The sequence below is a fragment of the Lathamus discolor genome, chromosome 3 (genome assembly GCF_037157495.1).
Source record: "Lathamus discolor isolate bLatDis1 chromosome 3, bLatDis1.hap1, whole genome shotgun sequence".
Classification (NCBI taxonomy): Eukaryota; Metazoa; Chordata; class Aves; order Psittaciformes; family Psittacidae; genus Lathamus; species Lathamus discolor.
In genome coordinates this window covers 23,525,455-23,547,905 of record NC_088886.1, presented here as the reverse complement: position 1 = coordinate 23,547,905, position 22,451 = coordinate 23,525,455, and the positions used below count along the sequence as shown (strand labels likewise).

The following is a 22,451-nucleotide window of genomic DNA, read 5'->3' as shown; positions in this document are numbered from 1 at the left end:
GTTCTAGTAAGGTGTAGGAGAGACAATTCTAATGCTTAATTTTTTATTCTTTTGATTTGGTGGCAAGTACGTAACTGGATTTCAGTGAGCTGCTCTCATTTTGCAGGGGTTATGGAAATTGTCATCAGCAGTGCTGTGTATTTTGGATTTTAAAATATTCCAGTAGCAGCGCTAGCCTGTGCCTGGGGTTTTTCATTAAAATTTATGGTGTTTATCCAGCTCTTAATTGTGCAAATTAGAATAATTATGGAGTGTGATTATATGTGTACCCAGTGAGTGTTTTTAAGAGGCCAACTCAAATTTCAGGGATTTATTTTATTAGCCTTATGTCTTTCTGGTGCAAGCATCCTTTCTTTGTGTTGCAAAGCAAACATCATGAAGTGCCACAGCAGGAAACAATTTTTGCAGCGGCGTATCGGAGTGAATCAATCTTTAATAGGGCAGACGGCTCTTCAATAGCTCTGGATAATTAGGACTGATTTGGTGAGTTGTCTGAGGCTGAACCCTCCGCAAGCAGAGCAACTTCCCTCTGCTCCAGGGTCTGTTAAGGACAAGCGGGCACGACTGGAGCCATGTGCGGTAGGGTTTGTGCAAGTGCCAATTTTATCTGTGTATGAACTTTAATGAAAGGTTGTTCTTGGAAAATGGGACTTCTGTGTGAGTTACTGGCTGCTGCTAATATCTCCCGAGGCTGCAGCTGAGCCTGTATTTTGTGGAGGGGACAGTTCAGGCACAGATGTAAGCAAGCAGTGTCTCTTGTGTAGAAGCTATAGACTGGATGTGCATAGTATTGCTTTGGCCTTTGCTGAGAAAGAGATCTTGTTGCTCTTCCCTTCTAGCCCAGTTTTACTAGTCTGTCTTCACTCACTCAGGATCTCTCAGAAACCCTGAATTTCTGCTTGTAAGAAAAACAGCGATACCACTTGAAATAGAGTAATCTCCTTTATTATGTTGTGACAGACACAGTGTGACAGATATAAGAAACTGAAGAGGAGATCTCCCTGATCTCTCTTCAAATAACTTGGGACTTTGGGTAAATTAATCAGTCTTTCCAAAAAGAAACTGAGAGAAAATAAATAAATAAATAGATAGATATTTGCTTCAGAGAGAAGGAGATTGAAATGATTCCAGTTGAAATTTCACTTCGGAAAAAAAAAGAAAAAAGGGTAGTCTGAGAACTACTGTGGAGGGTTTTTTATAGGGATGTCTAGCAGATATTAAATCCTTAGAGCGTACATTTACCTTGCACAGATGTCTTCAGAGTTTTAGCCTGTCAATGATTGAAAGCACAATTCTTTGGTGAGAGAAAGCAAGCCAATAGGGAAACGTGCAGTAAGCATTGGTTTGATAACTTTCAGCGTGATTTCGGAATCTCTGGAGAGCTTGGGTTTTGTGGTTGATCTGGTTCCCATTGTTTCTGGGTTTGTTGCTGCTGTTTATTTTGGTGTGTTTTGTGTGTGTGTGTTTTGGTGGTGGTGGTTTTTGTTTGGTTTTGTGTTTGGTTTGTTTTTTTCCCCCTTAAATCTCATTATTTATGCTGTGGGGAGATGTGCTAAATACAGGTTTTCAAATACCTGCAGGTTGTTAGGAAGTTCAGGATACCAGGAGAATGATACAAAATACAGTGTGGGAGGGTGACCCCAGAGGAGGCATACCCACTGAAAAACTATTTGGATAGGGTGTATAAACACAAGTGCTCCTTTTGTCTCACAAAAAGTGTGGGCTTGAAGCCAGTTTGGTTTCTTCATTTAGGGAGGCTGGGTGCTGAGACCTCAGTTCTACAATCCCAGCCTTCTGCACTGGTCTTCATACTAGTGTGTGGATAAAAGAAACTCTGCAGTGAGTGGTCAGATGGAAAAAGAAATGGCACAGGAAGGAAACGTTATAAGGAAGCATAAAGGACACTTACAATATTTATTTTCCGGTGTTTAAAGTAGGGGGAGCAGCAAGAATATAGATCTACACCTTATTCTGTGTTATTACATGTAATTCTTGCAGAGGGAGTGTCTGCAGCAATATAGGCTGATGAGCCTTTTGTCTTTATTTGTCTTTGTCTTTTAGGGTCTATGTCTTATTACCACTCTTCTTTAACTCCTCTTATGACATTAAAAAAAGATCTTTTCCTTCATTCTTAGTTCCTAGGGAGAGATTTACTTATAGGCTATCTGAAAGTGATCTTGGTTTTGCGTGTTCCAGATTTGCTTAGCCACCAACAACTTTCAGCAGATTTCTGAGGTATCAGGTTTAACAAACTTAAGTGAGAGAACATCAGTGTTTAGAAAGGACTTCCAAGGGGTGACTTCTCTGTAAGAACAGGTGTGGTCAGAGGCTATTTCAGCAGGACTTGTATTCCACTTGAGACAGTTATTTGTTGTTGGGTTTTTTTAATGACCCTCAGAATGAGTATGGTTGAGGTTGGTGATGGTCGGGGACTTGTGAACGCTTCATGAAGTGGAGAACTTTAAACCAAAAATACTATAAGAAAAGTCAAGGTCAAAGTAGTCAAATGGCATTTTGCCAGCCTAACAAATGCTGTTGTATTTATGGCTCATCTCCCGAGATCCCTGTTACTTTTCAAATACAGTTTAATTTGCCTGTCTTCTGGTCTACAACTGCAGGAGAAAATGCAAATTAGGTTTTTTTTTTTTTGATTTGAGATAAACTGAAATTAGCTTGAGCCATGCCCTAGCTGAAGAGACATGTAAGTTAACAGAAATTGGCTGTTCTTTAATCTCATGTTTGCCTTATAAAATATGAAAACACAAACTATAGAAAACTCAACACATTAAAGAACAGCAAAGTAGCAAAAATTTTTAAGGAAGGACCTAGCTAAGCAGTCTCCTTTGATTTCAGACTGTGTGCTGCATTTCCTCTTAGTTAATGTTTAAAATGACACCCATTATTTCAGCTGCATCGCCACAAACAATGCTGCGGTATCATTTGAAGGTTGTGTGAGATGATGTTGGATGCAAGAAGCTGTTAAATGAAAGTTAAAGTTGTCACATCAAAGCTTTCAAATAGCAGAAATGTAACAGCCTTAATGGTTGCAGCATCTTCACATTACTTTCTTTTGGCAGGTAAATAATGGTAGGCTAACAGGAATATCCATTACCTCAGAGGAGTTTTTAAGCATGAGGAATATCTTATATCTGGGGATGATACATTGGGGACCTTTACAGTAAATGACCATGCATAAAGTAGTACAGCTTTTAAAGATTGTCGCCATTAAGCTGTTGTGTCAGAACACCATGGCTAAAGGAGCTTCAGTATTAATTTAATCACCTGAGTGCAGTGACATTTATGCTGCCAGTTCAAGCGAGCATGCTGTGGAACTTATTTACTAACAAAAGCATCTCACTTAATGAAAATCTTGCAGTACAGGTCTCAGAAATGTTCTAAGTCTGGTTTAGATTTAGTAATCTCATTCTTCTACCATGGAGCCATCAGAATCCTGGTGTCATGAAGTCTTTTATTGTTCTTTAAAACAGAAGAAAGAAAAAACTAGCTATTTACAAATAATGTGGCATTACCTTTTATATTCATTGCTCTTATAAACCTTCTAGCCAAGCACGGAATGTTGTGTGTTGTTTCTTCTGCAGACAGGTAATTGCATTAGGGAGACGAAACTGAGTAGCGTAAAGTACAAAATCTTAAGTAGTGTATATAAGTTCCCATTTCTGTTTACTGGGAAAATAATACATTTTCTTTTTCACTTTCTGAAATACAATATTTTAGCCTCTAAAAAGCAAAGGAATAGATCACTTAATATAGTCTCTGAAGATACTTTATATTAAAATTAAATGCTTTCTTATTCTTTATACCTCTGTAGCTCCTCTTCACTACAAATGATCAAGGGACTTGCATTGTTCTGTAATTACTTTTCTTTGTGGAAGTAAATTTGCAGTCCCTTTCTGACATGACAAAATAGGGTATTTCTTTATTCAGAGAGTGCAAGGCCTATTATCATGACAATTCTGCAGACAAGGCTAGTCCTAGCTTTGTAAGAGATTGCAGAGTTCTAGCTTGGCAATAGATTCGGGCTTAGATTCTCCACAAGATAAGTAAGAGTTCCATTATTAGTCCAGCTTCAAAACCTGGACTAATAATAGTTTTTAGTATCCTCTCTGTATTTTTGCTTTGAGAGTTTGATAGACAGAGCAGTTTGTCAGGGGTGTTACTGAGTTTTGGAGATCTGTACGTCACACAGTGTAGATCTCCTGACCGTTTTGGGACAGGCATTTTTAGTGATCGATAGAATTTTACCAGATAATTAATTCCAAACTTTATTAAGCCATTCCAGAGGAAAGACACTTTAATTCTGAACAAGGAAGTTATTTTAAATGTTTTGTTACCCGTGTTAAATTATCTTAATTGCTGAACATAATCTGTTTTCTTGAGTATCCCTGTGTTTATCCACCTAAAGTTCACTGAAGCATAGTTTTAATATCAGCTGTGACATGAAGCTATTTTGCCTTCCACTAACTAGCTTTCCACTACTACCGCTATGTAAATTTACACCAATTATTGCTGGTGGTGTAAACACTTAACACATTTCAGTTCCCTTATCAGTATATTACATTAGTATCATGATTAAATTTGCAGTCCTGAGGGTTGTTATCAGATACCAGTAAGGGAGAGAATTAGTTGTGAAAATGTGATTTCTAGTCTTAATGTGGCCTGAGAGGAGAAGACAAATTAGATGATGGTTTAGGTAGAAGGAAGAGTTAATTTAAACTTCGATTTCATTTAATACTGAAAAATGCTTTGAGGCTGAAAGTTATAATTAAGATAGGCAGAAAAAGTGCAAACATTGATTTTCTGCTTGCTTCTGTAGATTTTTTCTAAGCTTTAGAAGTCCCTGTATGAATCTTTCGACATCACCACTTACTTTCTGGGATAATCATAGGCAGTGGCTAGTTCTTTGAGCTAAATTCAGCTTTTTCTGGAGTCTGTGTTCAAAAATAACGACTCTTGCTAAATTACAGTTTTCTAGCTGTCAAATTTTAAGAGTTCTGCATCAGTCAGCAAATTCATATGGCCAGGTAATGGCAGCGTTAGACCTATCTGTGTCAGAAGAAGCTGCAGTGGGATTTCTTTGCTGTGTCTGTACTCCTAGAACTCCTGAAGTTAAGATCTTGAGATAATAAATACATGTTTCTTCCTGCTCTTCCCCTCCCCTTCCTCTCTGTGACATGTTTCCACTGTTATTCCTGGCTTGACATTTCTGAGCTTTAAATATAGATTTATTCTGCCTTTTTCTTTGGTAAGAAATTGTGTTGTGTGTTACTAATCTCTTCTGTATTGCTGCACTGGTTTTTCATTCTGCCTAATTTTCCAAGTAGTGTAGTTTGTGGTGATTGGCTTCAGTTATTTTACTATTTTATTCTTGGCATTTAATTACTGCATTTAATAATAGAAAAAGAATATGAAAGCAGTGATTTCTACCCCACCATCCTGCCAGTTTTGGTGAGATTATCCAGAAATTGCCATCTTCTGGTTCATTCAGCAACTCCATTAACTATCTAGTACAAAATGTAGACATCTTAGTGGTAAAGGAGCTGAAGCTCTCATTTGAACTTTCCTTTCGTTGCCAACTTTAATTTCAGTATTCTTCTCATTGGCAACTATGAAAGGTGTTAAAAAGAAAATTTGTATTAGTGTTGGAATATATATTTTTTACATGAAGTTTATTGAATTGTAATTCACTTAGTCTAAAGTTGTGATTGTAAGGACTTTCAAAAATGGGCTGAAAGCAGAGGTGCATGTGGGTAAGCTGTATCCCGTTAACTTCAGTGATATGCAGTCTCTTAAAATCCCTATAGAATAGAATGGATATGAGATATTCAGCTGTGAAAAATACAATGAATGTGACAGGAAAGCTTGTGTGATTTAATCTATTGGTTGCATTTGATAGTTGTTATATGGGAAGAGCAGAGAGGGGAGTGGGTGGAAAGAGTAACTGAAAAAACCCAGTAGGGTAAAAGAATGAAGTACAGGAATAAAACCATCTTTTTTTTTTTTTTCCAGTGAACATGACAAAAAGATTCTAAATAAAGAATTGATGTGCGGTCATCTTGGTATAAATCTTGCACTATTTCTGGAAAACATTTTGTACATTTGGAATTTCACTGTACTCATTTCAGTAACAAAGAGGTATTTCAGTTTGAGGTATTTGTCTGTATTTTCCCACCTTTGCTTACAGGTTCCTCAGACGTGCTACCTTAAACTGTGGAGTTGTAAACCCACAATCACCAAAGTGAAAGGTTTTAGACAGCTCAGAACAACAAAATGCTCCCACAAGTTTAACTTAAAGCCAGGGCTTCTGCAGGCTGCAGCAGCAGCCTGGTGTGAGCAATAACTTGGATTTCCTTGTGTTTGCTTGTACTTCTGCCATCCAGGATGCACAGGTAAATATAATGTTGATTTTCCCTAGACTTGTCAGTCTTAATGATCTTCCTTCTGTCAAGCTGACCATTGCAGCTTTGCAGACTTAGTTTCTTGTGTACCTGAATTTCTACCCAAACCACTAAGACATGCTAAATTGGGTGCATGTTCTAAGACTTGAACATGGCTTATTGGTTTGGCAAGCAATGTGAATTTGTTCACTTGACAAAAAAAAAAAAATGCTTAATTTGGGCACACCGAAAGTTTGCAGAATAGTTGGGATTTGGATGGAAAGTGTGAGAGATCTTATACGCTATCTTGTGAGTACACAGTGAATAGCCAAAGTATGTGGTATGTGCTCTGGGAGCAGAGCATTCCACTTCTCAGTTGGTTGAGGAACGTCTTTCTGTCTATGGAACAAGGCAAGTAAGAAAATATGGGAAAAAGAGTTCATGCCTTCTTTGCACAGGAGATAGAACCTGAACCTAAACTTTAGTGACCCAGAAATGAAAGGCAAGTTAAACTCAAAAGATAGCTTGTTAAAATAACCTTTTACATCTAAAGAGTCTATAAGGATAAGTGTAAAAGTGAATAGTGTATTTAGTGTAAGACAGTAAATACCTATTGCATATCAGATCTTTTCAAGCGTTTTGGTATCAAGAATTTCTTGTGAGAGCCTGTGTCAAACAGCTGGGTGGCAGGATACTGAATTTCCCGTGGTGACATAGCTGTGTCTGGTAGATGAATATATTGTGCTCTGCAGAAGTTTGGTAAGTTGTGCATGATAAAAGGCGAGACCTGAGACTTCTTGCTAGTGTAAGAATTAAATATTCTAAACCTCTTTATTGAAAGTTATTTTGGTGGTCCTAGAACTGTCTTGCACACTTTTTGTCCTGGCTCCAGTGTCATCAGTTATGAGAAGTTCAGAAGTAGGTTTGACAGGTCAGTTTAAACCACTAATACATGCATTAAAAAATCCCCCAAACCAAACCACAGCTTGTTAAAAACTCTTAAGGTGATTTGTTAAGGCTTATCTTGAGGATTGCCTTTTTATATTTAATTGCAGCAAATTATATTCCTTGAGGGGTTTATATTTTAAGAAGATAATCTCTGATTTATCCCTTTTTCTTTTTTTCTTTTTTTTTTCCTCTGTTGCAGTTTATTGCACAGTCATAATCAGTTTTCTTCAGTCAGTTTTGTTAGACAGTCAGGAAGGTAAAATAAGGACTTGATATGCCTGACAGCTTTTCAGAGAGGAGAAACTTGATTTTGTTTTGGTTTCAGTTGTCCTCATGTCCCTACATGTGTATTTATACAGGGAGGTGATTTTTTTTGCCTTGATTGCTGGAGATCATGCCAACTGCATGATGGTAAAAGTGTGAGACTTCTCCCTGAGTCCCAGGATTGTGTGCTAATCTTGTGCCACCAGCACCTTTTAGTGTTAAGCTGTTTCTGCTTCACTCTGCTGTTTGGATGCAGGAGGGCACAGCCAGTCTGAAGTGGGAGCTGGGTTTGAAAAGAGACATCTAAGTGTGCCCTGTTATCTTTCCTACATTTCCATGTCTTGTGTGAGTAGGAGCAGAGCTAATTGGCTCCCTGCATCCCTCACTCCCCCTGCAGTAAGTGGGGAGAGAGTTGTTCCAAGCTTTTGGGTCTTTTCCTTCTGTCATTCCATCCCTTTTTAACCATCTCTACCCTAAAATTCTTCCAGTGGGTAACAATAAGTGGGAGTCAGCTTTTGCAGGAGGCCTGGCCAGTTAATCTTTATTTTAGAAGTGAGAAGTGTAGGAGGAGCTTTACTGACCCTAAGACCTGATCTGGATTTTCATAGTTCAAAAAAACAGATGCGTTTAGTATGGGATAAGAAGCTGCACATTACCCGAACACACAATATAACCCCAGGCTTGTGCAGAGTTGACCTAGAGGGCTTTTTCTCTGTTTGTAGCATTCCTGTGCGATCTGACGTAGGCACTGCCCTGTTCCATCCTTGCTGTGAAGTGAGGAGGGAACAGGAAGCAAAGGCCTTGTAGTCATCTAACGTGGCGGTGTTGGGAATGCTGAAATGGGAGGATTTCCTGGCCTTTTTTTGAAAGAAGAAAACAAAAATTTAAGGAAAAAAAATTAAAAAAATCCATGTTCTGTCTGCCTCTTCCCTTGCCACTCCCCACCACTTCTGCCTTGTGCCTCGCCAGCCCGGGGTGGAATGTTTCCAGGCTCCTTTTTGAAGATATTTATAAGCAAGTTGAGCTCCATATGTTTGTTTTTTCCCAAATGATTTCTTTACTGTAAGTCATTGTATTTCTGTATAATTGATCTATGCATGGCAACTTGCATCTAGGGAGGGAAGTCACAAATGGGTTTGGTCTGTGCTGTGCAAGCGTGGAGAGAGGAAATAAAAAACTCTGTTTGACAATACCCCTAGCAGTGACAGATGTGGAGACAAGAAAGTTGTTAAAAAAAACCAAAAATCAAGTTAGAACTAACTTATTTTGAAACAATAAGAATAAATGTGCCACATAGCCATTAGGAACTGAAATAGAACGGGGAATAGTGGGCACAGATTTCTCTCCTAAAAGCTGAGCTTTACTTTTATAAATATCAATAGATCAAGAAGGGCAAAAGCACTTTAAGTCATGGGTATTTTTAGCAAGAAGGAAAAGCATTTCAGCGGTGTTCCTTCCCAGACGTTATGGCTATAAATCGCATTACCTTGTTATGCTTCAAAACAAATCGAGATTTCAGATTCAGTGTCATCAGTATGTTTTGTTTCCTAACACAAGAGGGGTGAATTCTACTTGTTCCTACATGGTTTGAGGAAAGAGGTAATGTATGGCTGGATGTATACAGCAGGACGGGGGAAGAAAATTCCATGCCATCTCCCATGTAAGAAGATTAGGTTAATACTGCAGCGTAGACTTAGCAAAACTTAGAAAGGATCATGCTGCATTAATTCACGCAGGTCTGGTTTCTGTAGCACAATGACAAAACTAAACTAGTAATGGTCTAAAAATATAACCCTGAATAAAAGAACTTTCTCCTCCTCCTTTTTTCCTTTTTCTCCCCCTCGCTCCTCATTTCCTGCTTGGGCACCAGAAGTTGGAAACTTTAGAGCGCATTTTGAATAGGATTTTTCTCCCTGTTTCCCCCCCATTCCCGGTGTCTGTCATCCCTGTCCCCCCCATCCCTCCCCCCCCCCCCACCAGTAAATAAATAAATCCCTGTTTCTATAGCTGTGATTCAGCCCTGTGGTGCCTATCTGCCTAGTGTCAGGCATGGGGCTGTCTGGGGGAAGCAGAGTATGCACATACCCAAACTGTGATGCAAGCTTTGAAATTGCACCAAGTGCACTCGTAGCATCAAATGTGCCGGATCATGCTGCGTTTCCAGTAACTGCCAGAGCTCTCTTGGCTCCGAGTGGGGAAAGTGGTCATGCAGCCTGAAAAGGGGAGAGAGGCCAAATTGCACATTCTTTTGGATAATAAGGTAAACAGTAAATATGAGGAGTCTGTCTCCTGCTCAAACTCCATTGTTTTTTCCCAAAACTTTATATTTAGATTTGGCAGCCAGATTTATCACAGTAATTGGTACATTGTTTAAGCAAGGTCACTGATATGTGTGTTTATCTGCTTAACTACACTGCCTGTTTGAAGTAGAAATAGCTCCAAAAATATTAGGCAGAGCTCTTGAAAACTTGCATACTTGACTCCTGAGGCACATGGTCTTTATTAGAAAATAGATGCAATTATTCACATTTGGTTTTGCAGCTTGAAGTCCTGAGGGATTTGTACATAAAACTATGGAGATTTGATTACATCCTGGTTTTATGTCTCACGGGTATATGAGTGTTTCATATGTGTAAAAACCTTTTTATAAGGCACTAAGCGAAGCCATACAAGTGCCATCCCATCTATTGCAATGGGATATACATGTTCATTGATTTAGTCTAGCTTTGGTGGTTGCTTATGTATTTATAAAACCTAAAGTGGCTTTGTGTTTTATATTTTGAGCAAATACTTCTGGACTTGTTATCAAGTTGGCTTGAAACTTCAAGATACAATTTCAAAGTTGGACTTTATTGCTCACAGCAGTTCTGCATCACTTGGTGAGGATGGAGCATAGTTTGCTAACAGTGCTAGTGTGATCAGAGTAAAAATAGCAAATAACAGCTCCATTTCTCTTTTACTGTTTAAGTGAGTAAGCATCAAGGCCTTGAAATGTGCTCATGGAGTAGTTTGAGAAGGAAGGTTTTAATCAAGAAACATTTTGGCAATAGTTGCACATCGAGAGAATGGACAAAAGTATCATTACTGAAACTGCTGCCTCCCATGACCCTGGTCGCTTTTGCAGTTAGGTGTTGGTAGGTCACTTCAGGGCTGGCAGGAATTTGTTCTGTTGACAATTAGCGGCTTCTTTCTGAAAGCTAGTTTCTTTGTAGGTGTGGTGGCTGTGATAGTAACACCCTAAAGAGGCTTGTACAAAACCATCTGTGGGTTTAAATAAAGGCATTTAAGAAATGTCAGCTGGAGAGGACTCTGCTCTAAGCAAGAGCGTGCAGTTCAGGGAGTTTTCTTTCAGTGGTGTTTTGTATTTGTTTGTTTCCCTGGTCCCATGAAACCTTTTGGTTAAAATTTCCATTTTTTCAGTGGAAAAAATTAGGAATATGGGTTTTTTAAAAGAGATTGCTGAACAGTGGCTGTGTGCTGGAAGTTCTGCTTGTGCAGACTTACAAATGGGACTTTGCATGTTCAATTTAGAAAGGATTGACCTCAGAAATAGGCAGTTCTTTCATCTGGTAAGCTAGTGTTCACACCTAATGAAACAAAACTAAAGTAATTTTGGAACTTGGAGGAGAAGTAGTCTCTGGTACAATAATAATGAACGAAAACACACACAAGAAATTAAGTGCTTCTGCTGTGGGCATATCTTGATGTTGTGTGCAGTTGTTTGAAGACCGGGCTTCAGCCTTCTTGTCCAACTGACACAGGCAGCAGTCCTCAGGACAGCTTTAATGGCTGGGGCCTCTGCCTGGGATGCAGCGACTTGTGATCTGTGCCAATCCCTTTTTAAAATGTCCAGATCTATTTTTCTGTCCTGTAGTGAGCAGGTGTGTACATGTGTTCCCTAAATTTGTTAGGGACAACAAATTTGTTCCCTCAATAGTCTCTTAAATGAGAAATTATCTTCTTTACCTCTTTCCCTTCCTCCTTCCTCTCCCTTCAACAGCTGGAATTATTCTATGTCTTTCTCTTTTGGGAGAGCCTCCTCTGGTGGTACATGTACATATCTCTTACGAACCTCCTGTGGTGGTACATGTACCACTAGACACATCTTAATAGTAACTTTTACGGGTTTTCATTTAAATTCTCCATTGAGGCTCTGTGTTAGGATGTACAGGTTCATCTCTCAGAGATCACATGGTGTTATTGCAAGCACTGTCCTGCCCTGGACATCTTTAATAATTCTTTAAATTACAAATATGGGGATAGATTTAGTAAAAGAGGGCGTGCTCCTTTCTTTCCCCCAGTCTTGTGCTGTTTTGGTGCCTACAGGTCACCTTGCTTCATCTTTTGGCACTGCATGCTGTTGCCAGTTGTGAAACCTCCTCTAGCCCTGGCGCCATGCTCGCAGCTGGTTCAGGCTGGCAGAAGGTATCTCTTCATTTCAGCACTTCATCACTGTCCCTGACTTCTGGCTTTTGTGCTCATTCAAGACTGTTCCTGACAGACAACCTGTAGAGAAAGAACTCTTCTGCTTAGAAGGTCATATAAATTTCATAACTGTTCTCCTCTGACCCCCACTCCTCTCCCCCAGTCTCTTTTTTTCCTTCTCTTTTGGTCTTTGTTTTTTACTAGTTTCTCCATGTTAGTGCAACAGCAACTGGAATTTTACATAGACCTTCTTTCCAAGCTGCTACTAAATATTTTAACGACAAACTTCTGGCATTTTAAGTTACAGGTATATTTAACCTTTCCTCCCTGTGATCCACTTCTCCATTTAGATGAAGATTTAATGTTAAACTTCTGTATGTCACTGATTTATTGTCAATTGTTGCACTTCAATTTGCTAAGATTAATACAACATTCTGAAGGGGCTGTTAGGTAGCTATTCGGCTAGTTCTCACACAGCTCAAGGAATTTCCCTGCCTAAATTCAGAGCCTTGAATAATTCTGGATCTGTATATTCTTCCTTCTGGTTGGTTGTATATGCATCATCCAGTGTCCGTCTCCATGGCTAATGCTTTAACCCTGTCATGTGTGTAGGTTCTAAAAACATTGCTGTTTGTAGTCCAGTCTAGCAGGCAGCACACCACTGGATATCATGAGCCCCTTTGCAGACTGGATGTGAAGCTAACCAGCAACTCAAGTCTGTCTTTAGTGATACCTGTCTTTTTAGATACCTCAGAAGTATGTTTTGGTTTGCATGAGCTAGTTGTTCCCTTTGTTGTTATGGACTGGACCTTTAAGAAGTTTTGCTAGTTTGGCTGTGGAAACCCCCAAGCCTGCCTGTTGGCATTTTCCAGCAGTAAACCAGGCACCAGAACAGTAAGTGCTTGGCACAGGGCATTGGAGAAACCTCTCTACTGATGTTGGCACCCATCTTTCTAGTTGAGCTACCACAAAGTCTTGCTACTTAATACCAATGCAGGGTAAGAGTCATGACAGCAGACAGAGTATTTCTGTTACTTGTGGTGTTTATATGGTAAATGCAAGAATTGTAATGATGGATGTTGCTGAAGTTAGTTCCTTCCTGTACTTAGTAAAAGTACACTGGTAATGATTTGGAGAGTGTTGTAAGTTAGTGGTCACCTTTTGTTACCTTAGCTGGCTTTACAGCAGGATTTCCAGTGTTTGAGAAGCCACATTTGAAAACATTGCAAAGCTAATATTGTGTGAAGGAATTGCTGAACTAAAGGTAGTTTATTCACTCTGTCATAGGGAAGAGCAGGACAAAATAAAACCAACAGAGTTAGAGCAATTAATTTTTTTTTTAAATGTGCAGAATGAAATGATAAGCTGAATTCCTAATATCTTGTGTGGAGACTACAATTGGTAGGTCTTATTTTTGCAACAGTCTGCGCTGAGGATGTGCTTCTTTACAGTTACATAGAAATAAAGGCTGGAAAGTTTGAATATATGCACCTGCGAGTTGGGCATGGTTACCAAGACCATTTTTGACATATTGGTCAATTAACATGCCTATGTACTATGATTATTTTTGCTCTCTCTTCAATGTTCAAGCTGTAGTTGTTTTGATGCAGGCAGAGACCACATCTAGCTGTAGAACTCTGTTCTGCTGGTGAGCCCCTGCTTTAAGATTGCAGGAATAATCCCTTCCCTCCCCATCCCCCAGATACAAAGTACTTCAGCTGGAAAAGGAGTGGGGTGATGGAAAGGTAATTTTGCCTGCTGAAAACAAGCAGCATTTAAAACCTAAATCAGTAGCTTGTGTATGGTATTTCAGATGCTGCCAAGCCCAACCTGTAATGATGTAGAAATGGATGTCAGAGTGAGGATAAGCACTTTTCTATTTACATAGTGCTCTTGCAAATGTTGTCTGTGAGGAGGTCAGTGCGCTTGCCTGTCTTCAGGGGCTGAACCTGGTGGTGATCTGCGGCTCCAGAGGGTTTCCTTCCAGCTTAAGCCTCGCTTATGTCAGTGGCTTCACAGCTTGGCACGGTGGTAAGCCCATGGAGCAGCCAGACCAGTGGGAGCAGCTGTGTCACAGGTCAGGGCTGAGGCCTTGCCTGCCTCGTGGAAACCAGTAAATCACTAAAAATTTCTCAGGCAAGTTCTGCCACTCACTACAAACAGGTCTTTTAACTGTTATGACTTTCTGTGTTGCAAAGTAGTTGTCAGGGTGTTTACCTTCAGGTCATGTATTTGTTTATTTGCACCAGTGGATGTTGCTGAAATACTTGGCTGGCTCAGGGTGGCGTTGCTCGCAGCTGTGTGTGGGCTCACTTAGCTGCTGTGCACACTTGGCGAGCTTTTAAATGTACATTTTTATGGCCCTTAAAACTTGGCGTGAGTTGTGTTTTGTCGTCAACAACAACGAAAGACTGCAAGTGAAATTGAAGTCTGGCATCGCTGTTCTACAGGTTTATTTGTGATTTGTATTGAAATGGGGTTTTCTTGCTAACTTTTCCTGGCATCCATCCAAAAACCAGCATCTCATAAATTTATATTATCTCTCTGCTCAGCTGACAGGGCTGTAGCAGTTTCTCATGCAGATCACGGGAACAGCGTGGAAGAATGAAGTCGGGAGACTTCCAAGTCAGGATTTTGTAGCAGCAGAGAAGAGAAGGCTCCAGGGAGACCTCATGTGTGGCCTTTTAGTTCTTAAAAGGGGCCTGTAAGAAAGATGGGGGAGACTTTTTAGCAAGGTCTGTTGCAATAGGACAAGGGGTAGTGGTTTTAAACTAAAAGAGGGGAGATTCAGGCTGGACATGATGCAAAAATTCTTTACAATGAGGGTAGTAAAATACTGGCACAGGTTGCCCAGAGAGGCTGTGGGTGCTCCATCCCTGGGGACATTCAAGGCCAAGCTGGATGTGGTTCTGGGCAACCTGATCTGGTTGAAGATGTCCCTGCTCATTGCAGGGGGTTGGACCAGATGACCTTTCAAAGTCCCTTACTACCCAAACTATTCTATGATTTTAAGTTTTGCCATGGAATTAGAGGGTGGAAATCTTGAAGTTTTTCAGTACCTGCCTTCAGAAGCTAGACCATCGCAAATGCACAGCAGAGTCAGTCTGCATCACTGCAGCTTTGCCTATAGCAAAAGGTAAAAGGCTTGGAAGCGCAGGGCGGTGCTGGTATAACAGTTGCAGCACGCCTTGGCACAGAAACTTCTGATCAGGAAAATGAGGCACTCTCTGGCATTTAAATGTGCTGGGATCACCATTGCTGTTGTTCGTAGATGCACTTCAGTCTCAGCATAGTGATAGTGAAAATAGCATACCTTGTTGATTTATCTGTGACAGATGAGCTTTCTATGTGGTCACTGATATGCATTGCCATCTCAAAGGTTGTAAGATAAACGTGTCAGCTTTGCTCTCAGGAACTCTTAATTTGGGCTTGGCAACTCATCTGTGTTCCAGCCATGCCGATTTCACACTCCAGCAAGCCTCACTCTTCCAGTCACTCTGGAATCCCAAATGCAACAGTTTTTAAGCTGTCGTTTCATTTGTCCTCTGCACAACTTCATGCACTAAATATTAAGCAGTTAAGTAAGTCAGGTGCAGTGGTCTGTACTGAGCTGAGGAGAAGTGATATCCACCTGCAGGAAATGTTGCAGAGGGAAACAGATGCATTGTGGTGATAGGAGATGGGAAGGGGATGTTAGCTCATTAATTACTTAGGCTTGCATAAACAAAACTTAATATTTTGAAAAGTCTCTAATTTAAAGGGAAGGAAAAATCTTTCATCTACTATGCTATTTAGCTACATGTCAAGTTGGGTCAATTGGACGACATTTGTGATACTTGCAGCTTTATATATTGATTACTCCTCCATGAGATGTTCCAGTGTGGTGAGTGTTGGGCTGGTTCTGAAAGGGGAAGGAGCTAAGGGAAGCTAGGCTGCAGAACTGAGGATTCCTGCCTGACTGCATCCCTTCCGGTTTGTTTGGGGAGGATGCAGGGTGCAATTTGTTTTACTTTTCTGCATGTTATAGAACTCATTTGATGGTTCGTAGTTGGGGATTTAATCTGTGATCTTCTCAGAAGTGGTGTTTTCTTCACCTGCTGTCTTTATGATTTAGAAGAGAGGACTTGCTTGAAAACCCAAGTGTGGTGAATGAATGTTTAGGGTTTCTCATGGGTTTTGGTGTTGTGGGGGGTTTGGTTGGTTTTGGGCTTTGGTTGTGTGGTGGTTTTTTTTAAACTCTTTTCTGCCCCTCCTGCCCCCCCCCATGTCTCGGCAAATGTTTTAAAAAATGAGAAGCTGGTAAGTTTGTGCTTCATCCAAAACTAATTTAAGATTGAGTAGTTCAGTCACAGGAGGTTTCAGTTCATCTTTTTCTCAGTATAAGCGATGTGAAAGATGAACTAAAATTCTACACATTGTAGTGCCTTTACTCAAGCACCAGACAGCTTTCAGAGAGCAAAGGAGCATTAAACATTAATTTTTATCATCAGAGACAGGTTCTCCCTCCAGCTGCTTGGCAATAAAGCTTTTCTCCTTTGGGTTGGGTTTTTTTTTCTTTAATTGGCTGGTAGTATTTACTAAACAGCAGAGACTCCGAGGAATTTCCAAAGCTTCATGTAGCAGAGCTGGGTAGGTTTTTTTTGGAAAGCTGAATGATGGAGAGTGCCCACGCAGGAGGCTGTTGCCAAAGAATTATCTTCATATGCTCAGTGAAAATGTAATGCTGCTTGTGTACAGTTTCTGTGAAATGTTGTTACAAAGTTAAGAAAGATTGTTTTCCCAATATAATCCTAAAGCTGAAATACAGTTCTATTCCAACATAGCAAATCTGCATATGTGCATAAATTACTCAAATATCTAGGAGTAGTGACATATATGCCATTAAACGTGTCAAACTGGATGATTAAATGACTGGATTGTTAGGAAGAAAATAGTAATTTTCTGAAAACCCCCATAATGAATGATTTGGCACAATGAACTGCAAACATTACCAGAAAAACTTCTTCTGAGGAAAATTTGCTAGCTGAGGATCACGATTTTATGCAGAAGGTATTAAAAACAGGAGATGTAAGTGAAAATATTCCAGATTTTCTGAAGTTAATTGACAAGCTCCTTTCTTCCACTCAAATTATTTTACCTGCTGACAGCAAAGTGGGTGGCTCTGTTCAGTTAGGGATCTCGCATAGCCAATGGTAGCAGTCACTGCTGTAAGCTGATTTCTTTGTGATAGGGAAACCATGTAAACGCTTCCCAAGATAAACTGTTGTTCTGAAAGGACTTGAGTTCTCCCTTGAGTAACTGGACTGCAGATCAAGGAGAAAGTTCTGCTACATTAATTACTTGCTTGCATGTTATGTGTATACAAGAAATGCTGGAGCCAAGTCTGACCAATTTTAACTCCATGGCACTGGATTAGTGGAGATGAAGGGTTTGTTTGGGCATCATCTTTGCTACTGATGATGTATATGAGTAAGAGAGAGTCCAGTTTGACTCAAAGCCCAGGCTAAAATTTTTAAGCTAGGATTTTAAAAGTATTGTTTTATTGGTAGACTAAGCAAACTTATGTATCAGTGATTTTATATCAATAAACATGTAAGCCTTGTATGCCTTTATTAGAAGCACTTTGAGAAAAACCATTTTACCCTCTGCAAAGTACACTGAAGTTTCAGCTAAGTGAAGGCAGCTGGATAACTCTTGTCTTTGATCACGAAATGCATTCATCTGAGCAGTGGTAACATGAAGTCAAAAGTGAAATCAGAAGTAAAGACCCTTCTTAACATCATTCAAACTTAAACTAAACTGACTTTGATGTTCCTGGACTACATTTTGAGTGCTTATTGAAGCCTGTCTTTTTCTGTATTGTTAGGTCTGTACAGAACCGTCGTCCAACCGCTGGCCACACCAGTAAAAATATTTTTAAGTACAAGTTAACACGTAACAAGTTTTGCATGTTGCTTTGTGCTGTAACTTAATACGTGGTTAATCTTAATGTGCCTTCTCTTGCTGAAATAGGTGGTCTGTGTTAGCCAGTGATTGATACAATGCAAGCTGTATTGGGAAGGAGGTGAAATGATCTTGCTATACAGTCAGGTCTCTACCGGGTACTGATGAAAAAGAGAGTTAGGATGAGAGCAATCCTGGTGATCACCTCTGTCCTCGTGCAAAGACCAGTGTCTCGCCTAAAGCTTTGTTCTGTCCAAAGTTGTGCTTTTGTGCACAAAGTTAGCTGTTGGGCTAAATCTCTGCTTCAGAATAACTTTGACACAGCTGGTGTGGTGTTATCTGAGCTGAGTCATCTGATATGGCAGATAAGTGCTTTCAAAACACTGTTTCAAAACATGGTTTGTATGGGTGCTCAGCTTGGTTGTTGCATTTCAATGGGAGTTAGAAAGCATGCTAGAAACCTGTAGCAAGCAAATCGCAGGATGACTTCAGCTTCTGTGCTGTCTGTTTTCTGTCCTCTCTTGCCCTTCTATGCTCCTAAACCAAAAGTAGATGTAGATGTGCTAGCAGAAACTTGTACAAACAAGACTTGCAAAGCTGACCAGAAACCTATTTCACATTCTCAGTTTTCTTGGTTGATTGTGGCTTGTGCCATTGAGTGAACCACATCGTCATCTGTTAAATTTATTCGTACTTATTTCTGAAGTTCCATAAACCCTACTTCACCAGACTGCCTAATTCAAAGCATTTGTTCAAAGCACTACTGCCACTATTACTAGTAAAAAGCTCTACAGGGAAAATGAGGACTTGTTGCTGAAAGGGGTGGGTGGTCTGAGCAGGCCCAGTTAAAATTGGGGTCCTCAATGCTGGTTTTGCCTCAGCCTTCAGAAACAAAGACTCCCAGGCCTCTGTGCTGGGTGAAAGGGATCGAGAAGGAGGAAAATCTGCAAGCAGTGGATGAGGGTCAAGTGAGAGTTCAACCCATGAAAGTCTATGGGACCAGGTGAACTGCATCAGAGGGTGATCAGCAACCCCTGGGACCAAGAAACAGAAGACAAGAGCAAGCTAAATTTTCCTGGTGAATTCTATGTCTCATTTCCACAATGGAAGTACTTGAATCTTTGCACATATTCACTGTTCCTCATGCTTCCTTGAGAGATCATTGCTGTGGATGGAAATTGTAGCAGAGTTCTTGTTTAGGTACATTTTGTTATTTAAGACTTGTACCCTGGGCAGCATGACTCCCTGCAAAGCACGAGAGTCAGCATCATTATTTCTGATGCAGAGCTTGCATTGCAGTGTCTGAGCTGTTCTTGCTTCTGAGGCTATTTCTTGTGAATTCTTAAACATCATGGCTTTACATAGTAGGTTTTGTTGCTTCTAATTGGAAAATGTAACTTAACTGTCTGAAAAGAGAGGAATTATTTCTTGACATGATGGAGGTCTTTGGGTACTTCCATTCCTCTTCTAGGGAGCAGTGATACCCTTTTCCATATATATACATAAGTAAGGAAGTTTTTGCATCTGCAACTGTCAGGAATGTACTTTGGCTAATGAGTGCAGCCTAGCTTAAAGGCAAGATCCCATAGTGGGTCAGTAAAGCTTTTTTGGTCTGCCACACCAGATTATCATTCTGTTTAACCAGAGAAATAGTTTTCATTTTCATTTGATTGCCAAGGGTCTGTCAGCGTTTCCATTATAAACCCCCTATTTTCGGGGATTTGAGTAGACTTGAGATTTAAGTGTTCTGGTCTAAAACTTGGCAAGCACAATCTAAGTTCACCAGCGGATATTTTCTTTATGAGATTTTAAAATAGTCAGCTGTTTCTTAAATTGTAGCGAAGGCAAGGGTTTTTTTTCCTCTTGGTTAAACAGATAGGACTATTTTTTCCATTTCATTTATGCCAGCTAGATTTATAAAAATAAAACCTTATTCTCCTGAGTTTTGGGGTTTTATTTTTATTTTTTGAAAAAAAAGAGGGAAGGGAGAAGAACAAGGAAAATCTGCCTGCTGTTCTGTTTGCCAGAGGATCATGCCTCAAAACCTCCCGTTTGCTTTGGTCTGGGTTTGGTGAAGTCCTACCCACTCTCTCTGTCTCTTTTCTCCTCCCCTTTACTTATTTCCCTTCAGTGTATTTACAGTCTCACTACATTTAATTTACAGCATTTCTTCTTACTCCATTCCTCCCCTTTGCCTTCCTCTGGGGCTTCCAGAGCTTGATTCTCTTGAATCTGCCTGTTTTACCTCTCTCTGAAAGGCAACTCTGAGGTATTCTTAAGTGATACAACATACCTCTGATACACACTTTGTTGTGTATTTCTTTATACTTAACTACATGTACAGAGAGAGTTCTATACTACTTAAGAACATAACGTACTTAACTCTCAGTAGAATATTGCAATTTTTTAACACTTTTCACATATTTTGCTGTGACTCGACTGAAGTATTCTCTTCTTTTCTTTTCCTTTCTTTTTTTTTAAAACCGAATCTTTAATGTAGACTGAAGAAAGTGAACTGTGATTGGTGCAGAGCACCACTGTGGGTTTTCATGGCTGGGCTCTTTTAGTCATTTCCTGAAAGCTTGGTGCAGAAATGTGACAGCGCAGGAAGCATAGCAAGGCTTCATGTACCGTTAGAAGTCAGTTTGCTATACGTCAGGGCACATCCTTCTTACTGAGATGTAGAAATACTGGTTCTGGGATTGATGCTCAAGATCTTCAGGAAGAACCTCTGCTGTCTTGCAGTTCGCAGTGGTGAACAAAGCAACTGGGGCTTTAAAATGGTGAGTGAGGAACTACATTTATATGACTATTAAGCAACAAGGGATGCAAGTTAAGTGCTGAAGTTTAAGGAGTGGAAAATGAGTGCTTTCAAAAAGCACTATAGTCTTTCTCCCAGGACTTTCAGAAGATCATTGTCAGAACAAGATGCTGGCACTGCTACCTTGAAGGACTATCATTGGTACCACCAAATGAAAAGCAAGAAGATGAATAAACAAGCGAGTCCTGACCCAGAGAAACCTCTTGGAGCATACAGGTGGCAGACACATCCCCGTCTTCCCTGGAGGATAAGCAAAAGAGAGGGCTCATGCAGCCTGAAAGGGGAGTGCAGTGATCCAAGTCTTGCCAAAAGTTCTTCTAGTGTGGGTGCTACAAGCGCTGATGATCTCCACGAAGACCCAGAAGAGATGCTCTTCCAGTCAACGACTAGACCATTTCGGGTTCCGTTCAACCGCTCTCTTTCTGAACCTGTGCCACACATTGGGGACAGGAATGCAAAGCCATTTCTGCAAGCTGTGCACTCAGTGGACTCTGAACAGCAGAGCTATTTCATCCGTGGCATCTTTTCTTCTCTCTCGAGTGGCTTTTCAAAGATAATGAATCGTAAAGGGGAGCCTGGCAGTGAGTCAGTAAATGAAGGGAAGACAGATGATGATGATCCAATTGATCTGAATACAGGTAATGAACTCTTTTTTTGTTCTGTTTCTGTGTAACAGGTGAGTGTAATGAGACATTTTTGGGGACATACAATAATTGTTTCAACTGTTCTTAGTTATATTAAAATGGCATTGGCAACTCTCTGACGTGCTATCTTAATTTCAAAAAAGCAACTGAAAAAGGGCCTTTCCTGATAAGGAACTGGTGGGAGATGTTTTGGTGTGTGTTTAAAAACTTGGAGGTCCCTTTAAAACAAGCATCATCTGCTAGAAGCGGTAGCACTTCTTTCTCAAAGGCACCCTCTGTGTGTGGCATATGTAGTCCTGCAAGCACAGCAGCTTCTGTGGTGTTGTAGTGCCCTGACTGAGATATCAAGCTCGCTACTGTAAATGCAGTACAAGGGAGAGAGATAAATTAACACTGTCTTTTAAGCAGCGGTCAAGACAGTGAAGCAGATGTAGTTCCTCATACCAGATTCACTGTTTTGTAATTAACTAGCTAAACTGATGTCTGCTCTCTTGGTAGGTGCCAAGGACAGCAGTATTGCAAAGGTTTAGCCAGCTGTGGTTGAGGTTAGCAAGATGCCAGTCTGAGGTTTCATTTAAACCTACTCTGCAGATGACACTTGTAAAGCAGGGGGGAAAAAGAAAAAGGAGTGGGGGGAGGAAGGAGAGAAATTTGCCTTCTAATCTCTTGGTCTTTCCTGTAACTTTCTATTGGGCTACCCCATCTGATCCAGGTAGCTGATGATGCTTTGAAGAAACCTCACAAAGTTGAAATTCGTGATAAAACCAAAAATAAACCTTCTTTCTCCCCCAAACCTCAGCACTTTCCAGAGTTCTCCAGATTATATTAAAAGCCCGATAACATCTGGATCTAGCTGATACTGCTGGACAAGTCCTCAGTGGTCAAAAAAACTAACCTTGGTAGTAGAGTAGTAGTGGTAGTAGTGAAAGAAGAATATACTCAGTCTACAGGAGTATTCAGTCTTTCAGTCACAGTGGAGTGTCCCTGACAGTCTTATGTTTGCTACTGGAA

The 22,451-nt window shown here is 40.2% G+C and overlaps 1 protein-coding gene across 6 annotated transcripts in view; it reads left to right on the top strand.

Moving 5' to 3' along the window:
• RASAL2 (RAS protein activator like 2) overlaps positions 1-22,451 on the top strand; it is a 185,663-nt gene that overhangs the window by 39,173 nt on the left and 124,039 nt on the right. For 3 of the 6 annotated variants that reach the window (XM_065674105.1, XM_065674104.1, XM_065674103.1), the window contains exon 1: positions 20,524-21,434. The exons of the other annotated variants lie outside the window; for them this stretch is intronic. In XM_065674105.1, the coding sequence (XP_065530177.1) occupies positions 20,837-21,434 (598 nt within the window). In that variant the 5' untranslated portion in view covers positions 20,524-20,836. Of the gene's footprint in view, positions 1-20,523; positions 21,435-22,451 lie in introns of those variants that run through there. 6 annotated transcript variants of the gene reach the window in all.